The 20016-nt window shown below is 43.7% G+C and overlaps 1 protein-coding gene across 2 annotated transcripts in view; it reads left to right on the top strand.

Moving 5' to 3' along the window:
* The window catches only part of Hs2st1 (heparan sulfate 2-O-sulfotransferase 1), a 138876-nt gene that overhangs the window by 101756 nt on the left and 17104 nt on the right, over positions 1 to 20016 (top strand). For both annotated transcript variants that reach the window (XM_021158681.1, XM_021158680.2), the window contains exons 2-3: positions 2615 to 2853; positions 13848 to 13933. In XM_021158681.1, the coding sequence (XP_021014340.1) occupies positions 2615 to 2853; positions 13848 to 13933 (325 nt within the window). The remainder of the gene's footprint in view (positions 1 to 2614; positions 2854 to 13847; positions 13934 to 20016) is intronic.

Raw genomic sequence — 20016 nt, 5'->3', positions numbered from 1 at the left:
TTGTTTCGCTTTTATCCACTTTAAATGTATTTTTAAAATTCTTTTTGACACTTTGTTTTCTGTTCTAGGTTTCGTTCCAGTGGGCTTTGTTATGTGTCTCTGTCTTCTGCATTCTGATGTCTTTTTTTTTATGATTTTATCCTAGAGTATTTAGAGTTTAGTGTCCTTGCATAGCTGCTTCCCAGTATATCTTCCGTTATACAAACATCATGTTTCCTTCACTGATAGAATTAGAATTTACGAAGTCACAGGAAGTGTGGGAGCCACTGTTCCACTTAGGTCTTTGTAGTCTCTGTTTAGAACATCCTGTTAAGTATTTGTTGTGCATGAATTTTGAACCAAATTCCATATTATAATTTTGCTTTAGTTGTTTAAATACACTTTCAAAAACTCAAAAGGGGGAAAGTTCATTGTGCTATCCATATTTATTTAATTATCTTTAATCTTTTTTTTACATTCCAGTCGCTATCCCGCTCCGGGTCTGCCCTCCGACAGTTCTTCATCCCATTCCTTCTCCCCATCTCCAAGAGGATGTCTCCACCTCACCCTCCCACCCCACCAGGCCTCCCCAACCCCTACTGGGGTCTCAAATCTCTCCAGGGTTAGATGCATCTTCTCTCACTGAGGCCAGACCAGGCAGTCCTCTGCAGAATATGTGTCAGGGCTCAGACCACCACCTGTGTGCTGCATTCATTCATTCATTCAACCAACCAACCATTGTATGTAGACATGGGGACATGCGTGCTTCAGAAGACAGCCTACGGGAGTTAGTTCTCGTGTGTGTGTCCTGGACATTGTACCGGGTCTTCAGGCGTGGCAGCAGTGCCTCTGCTGGAGCCTCTTCACTGATGCCCGCCCGGGTTAGAGGACTTTTAGAGCCAGCCTTTTAAGCTAGTTCTATCAGTGAACATTTTAAATGTGTTTTTTTTTCTTTCATATCTACAAGAATTATCTTCCTCTTCATTCTTGAAAACCGTATTCTCCAGACACAGGGTTTTCAGCCACATTTCCCATTCCTGTGTGCGCACGGCCACATTGTGGTTCCCGACAGGAACCGTGTGGTTGATGGTTCTCCAATTCTTTTGTGGATATGAGTTCATCTCCTCAAGCTGCTTTCAAAATTTTTTGTTAATTATACTAGATGGATATCTTTGGGCTTTATCTTATGGGGTTTCTTGACTCTAAATGTCTGTCTCCTGCCAGATGTTGGTTTTAGCCGTGGTTTATTGAGTTCTGTTTTAGCTGCCCCCTTTCTCCTTTCTTAGACTGTGGCATCACTGTTAGATCACAGCCCAGGTGCTCCAGGCATCCCTTGTTCCTTGCTCTAGCTGCTGCTGCTTCTCCTTCTGCTGTTGAACCCGTTCACAAGGTTTTTACTTCAATTACTATACGTTAACTCTAAAACTTCCATTTGGTTCTTTTGGTTTGTTTAAATTTTTATTGTTTATCTTACATGTGTGGACATTTTGCCTGCATGTATGTCTGTACCACATGTGTCCTGGTGCCTGAGAGGTCTAGAAGAAAACAGTGGGAAGGACACTTTCTTTATACATGGTGACTAGGTCTGAGTCGAAATCAAAGGCATGCACCAGCATGCCTGGGTATTGGCACATTTTATCAACTAAGGAGTAAGTAAATCCTAAATAGATTTTTAAAGAGGTTTCTATAAGATCACTTCTTTTCTAAGTATATTTTATTTGTGAAATTTCTGCATTTTTAAAAACTTTTCCTGTTGCTGTGACCAAGCACCTGACAAGAAGCAATTTAAGAAAGGATTTGTTTTGACTTACTGTGTGAAGGATACAGTCCACCTAGACAAAAGACCTTAGCAGCTGGAATAAGAGCCTGTTCACATTAGCATCTTACCTCAGGAAATATAAAGTGAAGCCTGCCCGTAGAAACCCTAAAAACCCACTCAGCCAGGTCTACCACCTTCAACCAGGTTCTACCTCCTAAACCTGTAACTTCTCAGAATAGTGCCACTGGCTGTTCTAAGGCAGGAGCCCACTGGGGACATTTCCCAGTCCAGTCACACAGCACACAGTCTGCTGTGTGTTTGAGGATTACTTGAGGCAATGAGAATTCTGTTAGGACAGATGGTGACTTTGGAACTGTGGAGTGCACTTTGAACTAGTTGTTCTTTTGTTCGTATTTTGCATCTCTCTGTCCTGCAGAGGAAGTTCTGAATCCTTTAAAAGCAATCCTTTAACAGCCATTCTCCCTCAGGCCTTGGGAAGGAAAAGTGTTCTGAGCTGAGGATTATAGAAATCAGATTTATAGCTTATAGATTGTCTTCTCAAACTCGGCCTGCCTTGTTCTTCTGCTCTTTGTTTTCATTTTATTTTATTTTTCTCTCACCTTATGATATTCAGAAGTTATCTGTTCATAATTTCGTAATACTATCAAGAACACATTCAGAATGGCTATACAAAGTGTATAGACATTCGCTGGGATGTATAGACTTAGGGTGTGGTGGTTAATTTTGGTGTGGGGTTTTGTTTTTTATTTGTAAGGGTTTTATATATATATATATATATATATATATATATAGTAAAGTTTGTAAAAATGAAATTTTTAAAAAGGTAAAGAACTTTCAGCTTTCCTTTTCTTGCAGAAAGGGCAATTGCAAGACACGAAGTCCGAGAGATTGAACAGCGCCATACAATGGATGGCCCTCGGCAGGATACGACTCTGGATGAAGAGGAAGACATAGTCATCATTTATAACAGAGTGCCCAAAACTGCAAGCACCTCGTTCACCAATATAGCCTACGACTTGTGTGCAAAGAATAGATACCATGTTCTTCACATCAACACTACCAAAAATAACCCAGTTATGTCATTGCAAGATCAGGTAATTACCATGTAGGAAATACACAAATACTTTCTGATAGCTCCTCAAATTTGGTATTGCAAGGGATGAAGTGTTGGGGGCGGGGAGAAGGTAGGGGGCAAAACTAACTTTATATATATATATATATATATATATATATATATATATATATATATGAATTTATAGCTTTCCTACACTTGACACATTTTCTTGNTATATATATATATATATATATATATATATATATATATATGAATTTATAGCTTTCCTACACTTGACACATTTTCTTGCATCTAGTCTGTAGTCAAAAATTTGTGAAATAAGTAAATTGATAGATAGCTAGAAGTATTAGACAGTTTTGATATTCTTCAGTTCGGAATCTCTTTTTTGTTATTGTTTGTTTGTTTGTTGAGACAAGGTCTCTCTAGGTAGTAACTGGTTATCTGGAGCTTGCCACGTAGACCAGGCTAGCCTCAAACTCACAGACATCCACATCATGCCCGGCTTAGCATTGTTTTTGTTTTTTAAAACACTTGACAAGATTCCCACTGCAGCAGTTGTTTATTGTCTCACTTTATGATAAGGAAGTATTGGCTCAGTACCTGTACCCGTTCTGTACCCTCCTGAGTGCCATCTTCAGTAACTCGTGTCAATACTAGTCATAAATCAACCTGCTGGAGAACAGATGGTGGCTGTGGCTTCAGCAAAACCTCACCTTTTAATAGTCAGGGGTCCTAGATGAACGAACGGGAGTTTAATATAGGGGATACTGTCAAGTGAAATCTAGTTTATCCATTTCTTCCAAAACCTGGAATGGTGACTACAGTGGTAAAGTTCACGTTGTACATATTAAAGGCAATGGGTATGACCATCCTAAAAAGACACTGGAATCTGAGTTAACTGCAGACGCCATATTGGCGAAGCCCCACTGAAGGTATCCCTCCGACCTGCTGCAGCGAGGTCTTGAGCTGTTTGGAAGCGGTGGAAGCTGCTCTGTTATAAACTCTTAGCTCGTCGACAGCACTTACACTGCACGGGGAATGAAGCTGGCATGTTCTTGCCAGAGAGCTGCTTTTGAAGGCTAATGATGATTACCACCCATCTGCTTTTGACTACCTGGGATCTATGGGATCGTTTATTATGTTTGGATAGAACCAAAAATATGTGTCTGTTAGCCAGACCAGGTAATTCTTCTGTAAATGAGAAGAAACACAAGCTTTTTAAAACTGTTAGTCTTTAAAGAGAGAAGAAGAAAACCATTCACTGTATATCTCAAGGGGCGGCACACTGAATGTCACCTTTGCCCACGGTGTAGTAGGTCTGTGTTGGTGCATTGCAGTCAATCCTTGATTTCAAAGGAACGTGGCCTGACCCTCAAGAATAACTTCAGGTTTCCTCAGCAGTACTTTTTTTTTTTTAAATGCTAACTTGTTTGTTCAATTTTTACTTTTTTGTATCCAACCTTCCAGAGTTTTCTGGCAGCCACAAGGTATCTGGCAATGGCATCCGTGGTTTTTTCCTTCATGAAATGTAAGTGTGGAGACGCTCAGCACACATGACATTTATCAGCACCGTGTGGATGCATTTCCAGTTACATGTAAATGGGGCGGACTCAGCTTGTTTTCCCTTCAGCGGCTTGGCATTTATAGACTGGAAGAACCCAGCCGAGAAGCAGACTCGCAGCCCTAAAGCAGTTGCTTTGTACAGTGAACAGCACCGAGCGAGACCTTCTTGTCTGGAACACTCTAGGAAAGTAGTCTCAAGCACTAGATGGCATACTGCAAATGTCAGCTGGCAGTTCAGAACCTGGTCCTGATCAGGCATGGCTTACACAGGTGTCCTCTGATACAGATCTCATGGACAGAAGCCACTTTCTGAAAACAAGCCATGTCCAGCTCCCCGTCCTTAGCACGACGTGTGTAGAGGGTCTTTAATTCAACCCAGGAAGCTTCGTCTGAATGTAAACTGAAAAGTTTTCCAATATCTCCACCTTCTGTACTACACTTTTGCTTTGATGGCATGTTTTTGCTGTGCTGATGTATAATTTTCAGCCGAGTCATAGGAACTTAGGAAGGTTTCCCTATTCTCTGAGCAAATAGCTTCAGGTTGATGCCTGGCTTTGTTAAGTGAGCTGCTGTCCAGAGCCTCCGTTTACAGCCCAGTCCTCTCATGAAGAAAGCCGGGGCTGCAATAGGAGACCCTGGTCTGTTTGGGCCCTCATGTGTCAGCTTCCTATTCAGCGGCCTGTCAGCACTACACTTCCTGGATTCCGTGCTAAACTACTTACATACTTGCCTACTTAGAGTTCAGCAGCAACGCTCCCCACGTTCCAGTCTGATACAAAGCTTGTCCAGCGAGATGAGAGCAGTGCCTCGCAGCCATCCTGGCAGCGTTGGCAGCTTTCAAATGAGACTTGCAGTGTCTCATTCACCTTACTGCACAAGGGGAATATATACAAAACTTGTGCCCCATTCCTCGGGAGGGAGAGATGTCAATAAAGTAAAAGGTTAGCACATGCCTTTCAAGGAGCTTTCTAGTATTTGCTTGGGAGTCTAAGACAGAGAGTCAGAAATTGAGGATTATTAAAACATCAGTGTATGATAATCTCACTGAAATGTTTTATGTGACGAAACCCAAAGAAAGCACACATTCATATCGTAGAACTTCCTGCAAAACAACTCTCCTTGTCTTTTCTAAAGTTTCAGTGGCGTGACAACCAAAGGACATAGTGCTAGGTTGAAAAGTCAGACTTCAGGAGACTGAGAGGTACAGACAGCAAAGATGCGGTGTGATCTGTAACTGTCCTTGTTCATAAACTGTACACGGTGTGGCATTTCAGAATCAAGTGTGGATGTGTGCCATCCTCAGATACTCGAGAACAGTGAGTATGTCTGAACGTAGAGAGAGAAGCCATGTCCCAGCAGTTGCACCGTCCTAACAGTCAGAGTCTAGGTAAGGGTTTGCGGGTGCTGGCACTGTACTCTTTCTACTTGGGTAGTGGGAAGGCTGTTTACTGACTGCCCTTACTGCCCAGGATGGGCGCAGTGTATGCGGGGATGTCTGCCCAGCCTCCTCTCTGGAATGAAGCAGCTGGGACGGAGGAAGAAGAAGGGTTTTTGAAGGAGATTAATAGAATACAAGAAATCAAGTAGTTACAATGAAGTGACTTTTGCTACTTAGGTTTTTGAGGTGACCCTTAATTTAAATGATATAAAAAGAATTGTCAAGGGTTAGAGAGGTGGCTCAGTGGTTGAGAGCACTGGCTGTTCTTCCAGAGGTCCCGAGTTTGATTCCCAGCACCCACATGGTGCCTCACACCCATCTGTAACTCTAGTTTCAAGGGATCCCAGTCCCTCTTCTTGCATCTCTGAGCACCAGGCATACATGTGATACACAGAAACATGCAGACAAAACATTCACACATAAATAAAATAGATTTTTTTTAAAGAAGTTAAAAACCATTTTTACTTTAGAGAACATTTTGTGGCTGTTCCTAGTAGGTATGTGGTCTTTCTTAAATCTGTGCTGTTCTCATATTTTTAAGTTGATTATATGTGACCAGTCTTGGTTTAAACATTCCAAGTATCTAGCCCCATAGGGCCACATAGTAATATAAATCTATTCTCTGTGTGTGTGTGTATGTGTGTGTGTGTTTCTTTAACTTACTCTCAAGCTGTCTTGTATTCATTTTTATTAGAGCTTATAGTCTGTGATGTGCTACAGATACATCTCAGAGCAACAAGCTAGCTAAACCTTTGCAACCTATACTATATAAGCTAAATATGGGTTCAAATTCAGCCTCTTACTGTGCTGGACTGAAATGGAGCTTGATGTACATCCTTAGGAAGCTACTTGCACTTGGTGTTCATGGAAAGACCCTGCATGTTAAGATCTTCCCGGAAAGTTTCACTTACCTTTAAATTCATGTTCTTGCTTTCCCTACAGTATTCACGTTTCTTATCCAGGCCAGTACAGCGGTTCTAAGGAAGCTGTTAACTATTGCATCGAGCTCTCACCCAGTAGATGAAACGGCCTTTGAGCTCATCGACCCTGCCAAGCCGTTCTCCTTCCTACACATCTGTTCTGACCATTTTGTAGAGTGCATTTCTTCTTCAGTTGTTTTCATGCTATGTGTTTGGTGTTTCTTGTTCAGTAACAGGCTCTTGGACCTGGCCTAGCTATCCTGTGTTAAGTTAAATACCACTTCCAAGGTATTGGGACCACATCACTCCTAGTACTGGTTAGTTTATTCAGTTACCTTGCATATTAGTTTGGCTTCTCCCTGTTTTCCTCTATTGTAGTGTAAGCCCCTTAAGGGCAGACATCTTGTTTGTCCACTGTATGCCTCATGCCACGTGCCTTGAATAGTGACCAAGGCATGGAAGATACTTGATACATTTTTGTTACTTGGTGAGTGTGAAAGCAAATCAGCCACCCTAGATTTTGGTAGTGGTCCTTAGCTGTCCCCAGTACCATGGCTACAGCTATAAGCAGAGTAAACCCTCTGGCTGGTGAGACTTTATCTCTCCCTCTTGAGTGATTTAGAACTCATCCCCCAAAGCAGCTCAGATCTGAACCTCAGTCCCAGTGCTGTGTGCTAGAGGCCAACTCCTTACCTTTCTATCGCACATTACGTTTCCCCTTAGTATAGAAAATCTTCACCCTGCTTTAGACTCAAAAAATATGCCTGTGGCTATACAAGAAATATTTATTTAAAGTAAATTTATCAGTAGGAGTTGGTGTATAGTAATTACTCAAACTAATAATAGTCTTCATCTCAATAGATAGTAATTACAGAGTTGGAAGTAGGCCAGGGCATTCAGGACTGCTCCTACTCCTTCAGATACTGGAAATGAGGTCCTTTGTGACCTCGGATAGCAGAATGTAGAGTTGAACTTACTGAGAGTGGAGGCCAACATTCTTGCAATGGTGCTGTCTTGGCTTTTTCCTTTAGTGTCGGTTCAGGTCTGATTCAGCAAGCAAATAAATCATGTCCCCCCACCTCCTCCGCGGCTTATGTTTTCCCTAGAGGTGTGTGGTGATTACTTGCTAGCCCAGCTCTGCTTGAGTTATAAAACCTGACAGAAGTCATAGTTTAGCATCTGCTCCAGGCTAGCCATAAAAGTGTTATTTTCATGTACTGTATCTAACTACTCCTTCTGAACCGTCCTTCTTGATAGCATGCTTCAATCAGAGCGTCCAAACTCTGAATTCTCTCTTCTGTCTTTGCCAGTGTCCAGTGCTTTCAGCCTCCTCAAAATCATTTGATGCTGTTGGGTTTTATTGCCCTTCACCTGGCATGTAAGGCAGAGTCTGTAAAGTGCACTGGTTCCTGTGGGCCGCATCCCTGTAGTAGAACACCAGAAGAAAACAAAGCATGCAGAGCAGGAGTGACAGGCCGCAAATGACAGATGCAGGAACTGACTGGACGGGTTAGCGGATGGAAGTGGGCTGAAGACAGGGAGACAGTTAAGAGAGAAGCTGAGCATTAACCGTGGTTGAGAGGGAAAGTGGCTCAATCGATATTTTAAAAGGGAAGCCTTCAGAACCACCATTCTGAAAAGGCTTACTTACAGCATCTCCATGGAAACCGGCTTTGAGGAAGGGTGTATGAGAGGTCTGGCCATAAACGGCACTCCTGCGTGCTCCAGGTGCACTCTTTCCAGAGGAGAAAGTGAAGCCCTGCTTAGCCCTGCTGAGACTTCGTTTACTCACACTTCCTCTGCACTGTAGAGAAGCTAAGCCACAGCCCCTTTTCTTTATTGCAGATTTTCTTTCTCTTTGCTTCTGGTGACAGGAACAGCTGTTGTTCCCTCTGGGCGAGCTGTGGTCACTTCAGGCCTAAAACAACAGGGCTGATTGATTATAAACTAAAGCTTCCAAGTTAGAAGGCGGAATAAACTTCCCCCTTGGAAAGTGACTGAGTTATCTGTTAAGGAATAGAAAGCTGACCAGAACACGTTGTATAGAAAAAGAGATCCTGTGTATCTGGAAGAGCTCAACAGTAACAGTCTGCGGAATTTAAAAGCAGTAATAATCCACCAGATATTGCCTGAACTGTAATGTCAAGTTTAGGTAAAGCTTAGAGTCCTACACAGATACCTGGACTTGGTCTCTTGGTTTCACTGCTCAATGACTGAAAACAGTGAAACAAGCCCCGATGAGCGCTGAAGTGTCCGTCTGTGGGGCTGAGGCATGGTGATCGTAGGGGATTGGAAGCCATGTTGTGATGGAAGGGATGGGTAAGCTCATAAGGAATCAAGAATATGGCGACAGTGCTTTGAGACTGTCGAGGGGGGAAATTACCTACTTGAATGCTAGGGGTCAAACCTAGGTGTCTCGCATGGTTAGCTAGTGATCTGTGGTAGTTTGAATAGGTATGGCCTCCATAGATTCTCATGTTTGAATGCTTGGCCCATAGGGAGTGGCACCATTAGGAGGTATGGCCTTGTTGGAGTATGTGTGGTCTTGTTGGAGGAAGTGTGGAGGAAGTGTGTCACTGGGGGTGGGCTTTGAGGTCTCCTATGCTCCAGCTATGCTCAGTATGGCACATAGTCTCCTTCTGCTGCCTTTCTTTTCAAGATGTAGAACCTCAGCTCCTTCTCCACATCTGCTTCAGCTCCTCTCATGTCTGCAGGTATGCCGCTGTGCTTCCCACTATGATGATAATGGATTAAATCTCTGAAACTGTAAGCCAGCCCTAATGAAATGTTTGCCTATATAAGAGTTGCTTTGGTCATGGTGTCTATTCACAGCAATCAAACCCAAACTAAGACACACTCTTCCCTGATTTATACTCCCAGTCCAGTGGCGAATCTTTGATTGCTGAGGAATTACCATAGAAGTGAGCAAAATCTGACATTTTCTATAACCAAGTTCCATTGGTGTTCTTTTGATTTCATAGTACCAGGGATTAAACCCAGGGCTTTGCATATGCTAGGAAGAAGTCTGTCACTAAGTCCGTCTTAGTCCTTGAGAAATGATGTCTGTTTGTTTTTTTTTTTTTTTTCTTCAAGTCCTTCTTGTTTGTTTTTCTGTTGAAGTTGTTCTGTGGTAAGTGGAGAGGCTGGGGATAGAGTTGCTGAGTTGATGGGACAGTTGCCTAGTGTCTGCAAGACTGTGGGTCCAATGTCCCCCCTTTAACCACACACACACACACACAAACACCCGTATAATTAGCTAGTTGCATGGGCAAATGATTAATGGTTTTCAGTGTCTTTATAAAAGTAAAGGCTATAGGATTTCCTTGATCTCTTCCATCTCTAAAATTCTGATTCTGCTAGTAAGCTCGAGATTGCTTATAGCATAATAGTCTGCCTTTTCTTCATCTCTAAGAAACTCTTCCTCTGTCCAGCTGGAAGTAACTTTAATTTGTGAACCGTTTTTGAAATGCTTGCATCTAGTGTGCTTCAGGCATCACTGGAGCGGTGGGAGTTCCTAAGTGGCAGAAGCCAGGGTCACTGCTTCAGCCCTCCTCTTTGTTTTATGTACTGTAGTACTCAGATGATGACTATTGCAAACCCTGCTGGATTCCAGGGTAAAGGCGCCCAAGAGTTTCTGTAGCCCTCAGACCTTTGTTGTAAGTGCCACAGAAGAAGCCTAGTGTTAATAAGGTTAGGAGCTGTCTCCTGAGCCCACATCTTCTGAAACAGTGGTCTTTATTTGGTCCAGGAATGAGTAATACCACTTCCTGAAGGCTTATTAGAAATTCAGAATTCCAGGTACTAACTGCTTCAGACCTGCTGTGTAGGTATCTGTCTCAACAGGAATTCTAGGTGGTTTGTTTTTTGCACTTTGAAGTTTGAAAGGCCTACAGCAATCTAACCCAGACTCCTGGGCTTCCCCTCCTGTTAAAGGACACAGGTGGGATGTGCCAGTCACCCTCAGGATGCTTCAGGTCCATGTGGACCATCCTCAGGAACGTTCGGGGGAAAGAGAGGATGCCTGCAGTGTTCGCCTGACTCCCAGTTCTGTGATTCTCTCCCATCCACTCCCTGTCTGTATGCTCTGTCCTGTCTGACATTTGCAGTCTGCCGCAGCGTTTCCTTAGAATTTAATCGAGCACCTTTTTCATTTCCCTCCTGAACCATCCCGTCCACAGGAAATCTCGGCTTTGGAAAACAAAGCTGAGTTTCTGAATATGCCTCCAGCTCTGAAGATGATCACCTCTTTGCCACCCACACCCCATGTGTGTATGGATGTGCTGCCTGCATATATATGTCTATGTGGCATATGCATGGCTGGTGACCGCAGAGGCCAGAGAGGGCATCAGATGCCCTGGAACTGGAAGTACAGGTGGTTGTGAGCTGACATGTAGGTGCTGATGACCCAACCAGGTTCCTCTGAAAGAGCAACCTGTGCTCCAACCACTGGACCATCTCTCCAGCCACTCTTTATTTTTGGTTAGAAATACTGTAGTTGGTTTTCATAGGACCCAACATAATTAACAATAACAAGTACATTTCATGTCATTGTGCAGTTTATTCTTCATTCGCTATTTTGTATTTTTATTCTGCCTAGTACTTAATTGAAAGAATGAATAGGAAAGAACACAAGAACCTCATACACACACTTGCATGTATTTGGCTCATAGTGTCACTACCATTTACATCAGTGTATCAGCCAATAATGTAGCCCCTTAAACCTAAACTGTCCCAGGACTGTATTTCCCCAGCAGACACACTAATGCGTGACTGCATCTGTCCTGTCCCTAACCCACACCAGGCCTTCTGTAGGAAGCAGCTGTAATGCCGGTAGCCTGAGGTCAGTGCTGTAGAGTACGTCTGTGTAATTCAGATCTAAATGTCGATGAAAGACTGATACCTCACTGTAAGTGTAGGCTCTGACTCCCGGGACTGAAGCTGCAGCTTGGTTCCCTGCAGTGTAGAGGAGTGGGCCCTGCCATCCCTCTGTGTCTGTCTAGTCTCCAGAACAGAGTCCTGACCAGTTGTTGTTTATTGTACAGACTTGGTCTCCTCAGAGAAATTGTATAGCTGCTAGCACACAAACAGTTTAAATTAACTACTTGTTTTCTTTTTTAAAATTCTTTATTGATTTTTAAAAAAAATAATTAATGGACACTTACAGAATGTCTCATGTTAGCTTTTTGTATACTTCCAATTCCAGTAAGTTAGGATAAGCACTTGGGAGCTGGAGCGTTGCCGCAGCAGCCAAGGAGGCCCACTGCTCTCTCATAGGACCTCAGCTCAGTTCCCTGACCCACACCAGGCAGCTCGCAACAGTCTCATCCCAGCTCTACGAGGGCGGACCCTGTTGATACCTGCAGCCACACTTATATTGCACAAACCCACACATTAAAATTGAAAGAGAATTTTAGATATTTGACTAGTTTATATGTTTTTATTTGAACAAGCTTATATATTCACCTTTAAAAATCTTAAGATCATCTTTAATCATTTTGTTAGTCATATTTTGATTTGCTGAGGTATAAAGAAGAATGTCCTGTAAGTCATTGCTTTTCGAATGCTGTGTCAGAGAAAATATGTAATATATAGAACGAGCTGGTATGGTGGAACTCTGAAGAATGTGACATCACCCTAGATGTGCTGGGCGTGAGGCTAGCCAGGGGTATGAATCTCTGCTTGTACAATACATGTATTCATACACACAGAGAAAGAATTCTTTAGATTGGAATGTTGCTTGCTTTTTCAGTGTGTATTTTTGATTGGGGATGTATTTTTTCTGTGTGCTGGCTATTTGTATGTCAACTTGACATAAGATTGGCTCATCTGGGAAGAAATCTTAATCAAGAAAACACCTCCATAGGATTGGCCTGCAGGGAAGGCCCACCTTGAGCAGGTGGTCCAGACTGTTTAAGAAAACAAACAACATGTCATGAGGAACAAGCCAGGAAGCAGAATTCTTCAGGCCTCTGCATCAGTGCCTCCCTTGTTCGTTCTCTCAGTGACTTTTCTTGAGGCTGGACTGTCAGTGAAATAACCCTCTCTCCTGTGTTTGCTTCTGGTCATGGTGTTTTCTCACAGCAATAGAAAGGCTAAGGAAGACAGCAGGGTCCTCTAGAGGAGCAGAGTAGGAAGAAAGAAGACACACACATTTTACATTTATATTATGTATATGCATTATAGTTAAGGGGAGTGGTTTGGAGTGAATCAGGGATCAGTGGTTAAGAATACTTGTTCTTCAAATAACCTGAGTTTGGCTCCCAGCACCCCCTGTGGGCAGCTCATATCACCCATATCTCTAGTTTCATATCTTACAGCTTCTGTACATATATGTATAGAAGCATGCAGATACATGCACACACGTCGATATAAATAACCTTATAAAAGAGAGCGAGTGTTAGAATGTCTCGCACAGTGCTGTCTGGGTAGTCCAACAAGGGCTGCCTTCACACTCGAGCCACAGAGAACCCTGAAACTGCCTAGTGCACAAGGCTCAGGGCCTCAGGAGCCCCAGTCTGGCTCTGAAGGTCTGGAGGGTTCCTGAAGAACTTATCGTCAGTTCAACTTTGAAGCCCAAAGAACCCAGGTTCTAATGGAGCAACAGCAGCTGCTGCAGCGATGCAGACAGCTACAGGATAAATGAACTCTTTGTCAAGGTGCAATGGTAGAGGGGCAAATACTACCTTTTCCCCGGGCCTCCTCCCATCTGTGCATCCCTCCTTCCATCTGCACCTCGTGCAGCTCGTCCCACTGCAGACAAGCCCATCACGAAGTCCCTTGCAGCTGTGCCAGCCGCTTATCTCTTATTGATTGTAATGCAGTGAAGTTGGCAGTGATGATTTGCCCTGGTGGGGGTGAAGTACACCCCCTGCATCCACCTCCCACCCTGTGTAGACTGTGTACACTGCACCGTTCATGGCCGTGGTAAAATAGTGCATTCAGACTGCACTGACTGCTCTTACGTCAAACTGGCCTTCCAGCCCCATGAATGCGGGGACTGGGTCCCGTTCCTGAGTGGGAGGTCGTTTGTTGATGACAGAGTCTGCTTTCTTTCCATTGCAGTGAGGTAATGAGAATGTCCTCCTCTTTTAGGTGCGCTTTGTGAAGAATATAACCACCTGGAACGAGATGAAGCCAGGCTTCTATCACGGACACATTTCTTACTTGGATTTTGCAAAGTAAGTAGCATCCAAAATGATGTACTGACGAGTGCTGTGTTTGTCCTCTGCCTGTGAGCAGTGTTAGACACACTGACAGGCCACCTGTACACTGATGATTTAAATATTCCTTCCAGTGCTTTACTGCCCTCTAGTGTTCATAAAAGGACACGTCTCGAGCTAATTACGACAGTTCACATTCTGTTATGTTAGGGACTTGTGGCAGTTTCTCACCTGTACTGGAGGCCGGCTGATTACTCCACGAGTGTGTGGTCAGTCAAATGGGCTCACCAGGTCACTGACGGAGAACAAAGAAACCCCCCTCAGTTTCTGGTACCCTAATATGCTTTTCCTCAAACCACTGTGTTTCAGCTTTGAAATGATGAGATATAAGGGGAGACGTTTTAAAAACTAAGAATTTTCTTTTATGTTTGAATATGATTGTATAAGTCACAGTAATTTTGTCTTAATGCTCTTAAAGAAAAGTTCAAAAGACTGCAGAGTACACAGTGTTTAAGCATTCTGTGGCCCCCTTGGGGGCCCTTGCATCTTTAAAGAGTAATCAGAAAATTGGTTAAAAGGAATAGTCTAAACATAAGACCCGTTTGAACATTCTCCATGGAACACATGGCGCTGTTACAATAAAAGCCCACATCCAAATGCCCTGCTGATAATCCTCTGTTAACTTCAGAGACGACAGAAAGTGACTGTCCACAGTAGGCATGCACAGCCCAATTCTACCTTAGCAGCGGTGTCAGCTGTAAGTGAAGCTCGCTCTGTCTCAGTTTCACTTTTGAGGTTGGAAAGGGAAAAGGACAGAACAGCGTGCCGTAGGGCCAGACAGTGGGGACATCCTAGCTTCTCTGGAAATCATATAATTAAAGAATTGCCTGAATAATACACACATAAAGTAATATATCTTGATTTCCCTCATAATCCCTAAGATCTTTCGGTAACATTGTAACTTTCAAGTTAAAGATACAGTTTTCTATAAATAATTCATAGTGCAATATTGAAAGCATTTTATAGGCAGCTTTAAAATAAACTAAAAATTCTCTCTCCAGAGGCCCTGAACAGTTTCCTAGACTTCATTCACATGCAGTGTTCCCTGAGGGCTGCTCGAGCCTTCACTCAGTGTGTCTTACCTTTCAACTAGTGATCTGGGGCTTTTTTCTCTCTACGTGGCCTGGATTCTAATATTGTAGGTTTTCATTATTAAAATTATATATTGAGTGCCTTGGCTTTGGGCACAGTCTTGTATGTAGAACAAAGCTCTGGTGTTCACCGAGGTACTTGAACTTGAAACGGATAAAGCGTTTTAAAGAATAATCTTATTAAACACTGACAGCCACACTGGGTTTGAATATTTTCATAGTGGCTCATGTTACTGGAAATAATAATATATTGTAAAAATTTTAATAGAATGACAATTTTAAATAAATAGCTAAATGGAATCAATTAGAGGAAGTTGTTTGATGTGTTCTAATGTATATAGTCAAGAAATATTGTAGATGTGACCATTCCTTAGCTTGATAGTCATAAACTCCATGATTGAGGAAGGAAGAGAGAAACATCATTTGCCAATTTTAGAGTACCTTATTCTTCAAAACCTATTATTGAACTGAGTATGGTGGCATATACCTGTCATTTTAGTTACCAAGGAGATTGGTACAGGAGGATTACATGTTTGAAGCCAGCCCAGACAACTTAGCGAGATCCTATCTCACATTTTAAAGTGAGGGTTTAGGAAGACAGCTCCATGGGTAAAATTGCTTGGATCACAAGTGTGAGGACCCAGGTTTGAATCCCTCAAACCCATGTGGAAAACAGGTATGTAGCTCAGGCATCTACATGTGGTCCCAGCACTCATGGAGAGATGTGGGGGACAGAGGCGGCTCACCAGCCAGTGAGCCTGCTGGCAGCAGCAGTAAAACCCTGTCTCAAAGGAGTGGGAAAGGAAGGATGACAGGAAAGGTCGTCCTCTGACCACTGTAGACCATGACACGTGTACTCCTGTGTTCACACGCACAGCAAATGCACAACACAGCTAAATGATTTTTAGAGTAAAAACATGTCTCTTGAGCTGTGGCTCTGTAGTAGAATAGTCACCTAGTTAGGGTAGAAGCCCTGGGTTTACTCAGTCCCTGTTACTACCACACACAAAATACTATATGTGGGTGGTTAAGAGCACTGGCTGCTCTTCCAGAGGATGTGGGTCAGGCTCCCAGCATCGCGTTGTGCCTCACAGCCAGACATGGTACACAGACATTCATTCAGGCAAAACACCTTACACATGAAATAAACAAGGTCTCAAAAAAGGACAGAGAAGGAAGAACAGGCTCCTGCGTCCTTGGCAGGAAGCGTCCGTGGTGGGAATCGTCCTTGGCACGGTGGGATTCCCTAAGTTACTTGCTGTTTTAGAAAAAATGGTAAATTCGTGGGGGGAAAGATGTTTAATTTTTCAATATATTAGACAGATAATAAAAATTGAAACATAGTTGAGTTTTCTGGAGACTCAGGAAAAGAATGTGGAAAAACAAGTGAAAGACCCTTTGTGTTTGGACTGACTTCTAAGGAGTACACTCTAGTACAGACGTCTCGATCAAGTCCTGCCTTTGTAGTTTCTCTACAGTATTAGGATAGAAGAAGAGAAATGTCTTTTTACCTAGAGCTTTGATTGGGGTTCTATCTTGCGCCCTTTGTTTTAACCTTGTGGTTTTCTGAAGCATCTCCCCTCTAAGTGCTCAGTCCTTGTTTGTTTTCTTCCTAGTGATGAGCAATCTTCAGAGAGTTGAGCTATGACAAATTAATGCCATTGACTTTAACATTCCACTTTAAAATTATATAGGGTGGGCATTTTCAAGATGCCAGGATTAATATCAAATTGAATAGTTGTAGTTCTTGACTAAGGATAGGTTCATCCAAACCCCTTTCTTTCTGGAGTGGAGATTATGCCTTACTAAAATAGACAGTATTTATAACGGTCCTCTATAGATGTATGTTGTCCATGTATCAGTAGCATTTACTGAATAGGAGTCGCCCTAACAGATCAGTTGTCCTTGATACCACAGCATCATTATCAGTGAGACGAGCAGATGCCAACAGGTCACTCATTTTTTGAAACTAAGCAAAGGCAGTCTGCCACTAGTGTGAGCCATTTATGGCCAAGCGTCCCACATAAATATGCACAGCACAAGATATGACATAAGACTGTTCCTAGCCAGACTTAAGCCAAATTAATGGCTAGCAAGAAGGCTCGGGATAAAGGCGCCTGTCCCCATGACCCACGTGTCAGGAGAGAAGCTTTTTCTGTAAGTTAGTCTCTGACCTCACACATGCACAGGCACGCACGGCACAACAACAACAATAATGTTTTTTAAAGATTGGCACTAAATGTATTACACTGCAGAAGTCTCGAAATGCACTTTTTCCCAAAGGCTGTCTCCTTCCAGCCTCATTGCCTCTCTTTGAGACTCCAGCCAGTAGGTTAGGCTCCTTGCAGATGCCCTGCGTGTGCCCTGGCTTTTAAAGCTGTTCTTGGTTATTTCCTCCAGCTATGCACGTGTGGTGGTAAGGAAATGATCCTAGTGTTGCCATTTTTGTGCAGCACATAGCCGACATGCATAGATTTCTGAAGTGTCTTCTAGAGAGCCCGCTGGGCTGGCAGGTAGATGTAAGTGTAAATGTGTTAGAAAATTGTCACCTCACACCAACCAAGTAGACTCCTCTTTCCAGGGGGATCATTCTTGCCAGTCAGTAGTTTACTCTCCTTGAACAGAAATACCTTCTACCCTTCTTCCCTGGCCAGGATTGACGGAAGAGTCTCCAGCCATGGAACTTGCTTTTCTCCCCATATAAGCTGTCTAGTCAGCAGCGGTTAAGCCAGTAAACCCTGTTAGCTTTGTCTCTTACTAGGCTGTGCTGTGTGTCCCAGGTGCCATTTTTACTGTGCCCATTTTCTGTTCCAACTCTTGCCTCCAGTCCTTTATGCCTATATAACCCTTCCGCAGTTACAAGTAATGGTCCCTTCCTATTTTCAGAATGAGTTCCCTGATCATCTCATGAAAGTTTTGCTTCATACATAACACCCAGAATGTTCTCAGACAGCTGTACTTTGGGTAGGGAGAGGTTTGTAATATGCTATGTCCTGTTTGCTACCACACCCCCTGGTCCATGTGTCCAAGCCTAGGGAGACAAGGAAGAGTGCAAGCATTCTGGAGTGAGGTCTGGCTCACAGCTAATGGGACATAGAGGAGTGCCCGTCTAAGGATGCCACCGTGCCCTGTGTTCTCCCTCCTTGCAGCTTCTCTTACGTGACTGTCTCTAAGCCGAAATGGTTCCTGTGTATTGCTGAGTGTTCTCTCACAAAACAGTGTGAGTGGTTAGATCCCACAGTCTGTCCACCCCCAGCTAATTAATTCCTAGCCCCTGTGTGCTTGGCCATGGCCACACTTGTGATAAAGTCCCAGACAGATGCACAACAGCCACAGCCATTCTGTAGCCTCTCCTACTCCTTAGGTCACAGTACTTGCTACACAGTCTACAACATTCGTTTCCTCTTTAATGGTTGCTGCTCTCTGGACACCCACAAGACATCGTGCAGTTGGGGCAAGCGTTAGCAAGATAAGCTCAGAGTTGATTTTCCCTGAGCCTAATAGCTCACAGGTACCACAGGTGTCTGACAAAGGCTAATAGCACTGTTACACAGCAGTCATCAGGGTCACAAGAGTGTGTCACAACCCTCTTCATTCTGAAACAGTAGCCACCCACCTCTGAAGAGATGAATCATCGGACTTCTCTACTGGAATCCTCCGGTGACCTCACACGTGACTCACAAAAATGAATGCTTACAGCGGTCTGCAAGGCCCACAAGCCTGTACTCCCCAAGGCCTTCCAACCTCTCATCGCCATGTCACCTTTTACTCTCCCTGATGCTTCCGCCAATTCTTTTTTCTCCAAGCAGCCGGCACTAGAATCCTCAAGACCTTCATTCTTGGGGTTCCCTCTTCTCAGAATGCTTTTCCTCACCACATATCTGCATGTGTTCCTTGTATGTAACATCAGTGATGGTTTGGTGGAAAGTGGCTCTGAGCTGTGTGCGTCCTCTGGCCCCGGCCCTGGTACCCTCCTCTTGTTTCCCTGACATGCTGCCGTTAGTATTTAGCCATCAGAGCACACTGATACGCACTGTCTCTGCCGCCAGGAAAATGTTAGCTCCAGAAAAGCAAGGGGTGAGGAAATAGGAGGAAAAGCCAGCTAAGAGCAGCACCGTAGATACGGGTGAGCAGAGTGGCTTATGTGATGTGGTGGACGGGCAGCTTGCCTAGAGTAGAGTTCAAGAAAACAATAAGGTGGCATCTAAGATGTAAGACCAACCAATGTACGATGACTGAGGAGTTGGGGTGGGGTTGGCACCATTGTTATTTTCATGGTGCTAGGGATGCAGTCTAGAGCCCTGGACATGCTAGTCAAGCTGTATCCCAAATCCCCGACATTTAGGTTTGATTTCAGCTATCAACAAGGTTTACTTCAGGTTTCTGAAGAGCAGATGACTAACAGATGGTGTTTTAGGAAAACAGTTGAATTACCAGGTGAATAGACAGGGGAGACCCTGGACACAGGACAGCCACCCAGCTCATTGCTGTCTTCTGTCGGGCACTGCAGAGGTCAGGTCCATTTCCTTGGGATTTGACAGGGGTTGTTCCACTTCTCTGCACTGCTGTTGTGCATCGGGCAAGTCATCCTCCTCCCCATTTTGCAGGTAAAGAGTTGCCTGGCATTGAGTCCGAAGATGTGTGTCTCAGGCTGGTTGGTTCTCAGAAGATTCTCAGTGTAGTGTTGATAGTGCTATTTCAGCTAATGAACGTTTGCTATGGTCTGAGTGCCACACAGGGCTTGCGGGATAGTATCGACAGATAGAAGGCAGCTTTCTTAAGAACCTGGTACAGTACATGCAGCTTCAGGCACGGGACACCTGCCAGTTCCTACTGATTACATGGTAGGAGGTCTCCGAGGTCGCCGAGGCAAGTCAGGCACGTCGAATGTGACCCCACTCATGGTTTCTAAATGCTGCATGGCGTTTGAATTGTTCACGGGATGCACAG

This window comes from Mus caroli, chromosome 3 (genome assembly GCF_900094665.2).
Source record: "Mus caroli chromosome 3, CAROLI_EIJ_v1.1, whole genome shotgun sequence".
NCBI classification, from domain to species: Eukaryota; Metazoa; Chordata; class Mammalia; order Rodentia; family Muridae; genus Mus; species Mus caroli.
The sequence above is the reverse complement of the archived record's forward strand: the minus strand, read 5'-3'. Positions and strand labels throughout refer to the sequence as shown.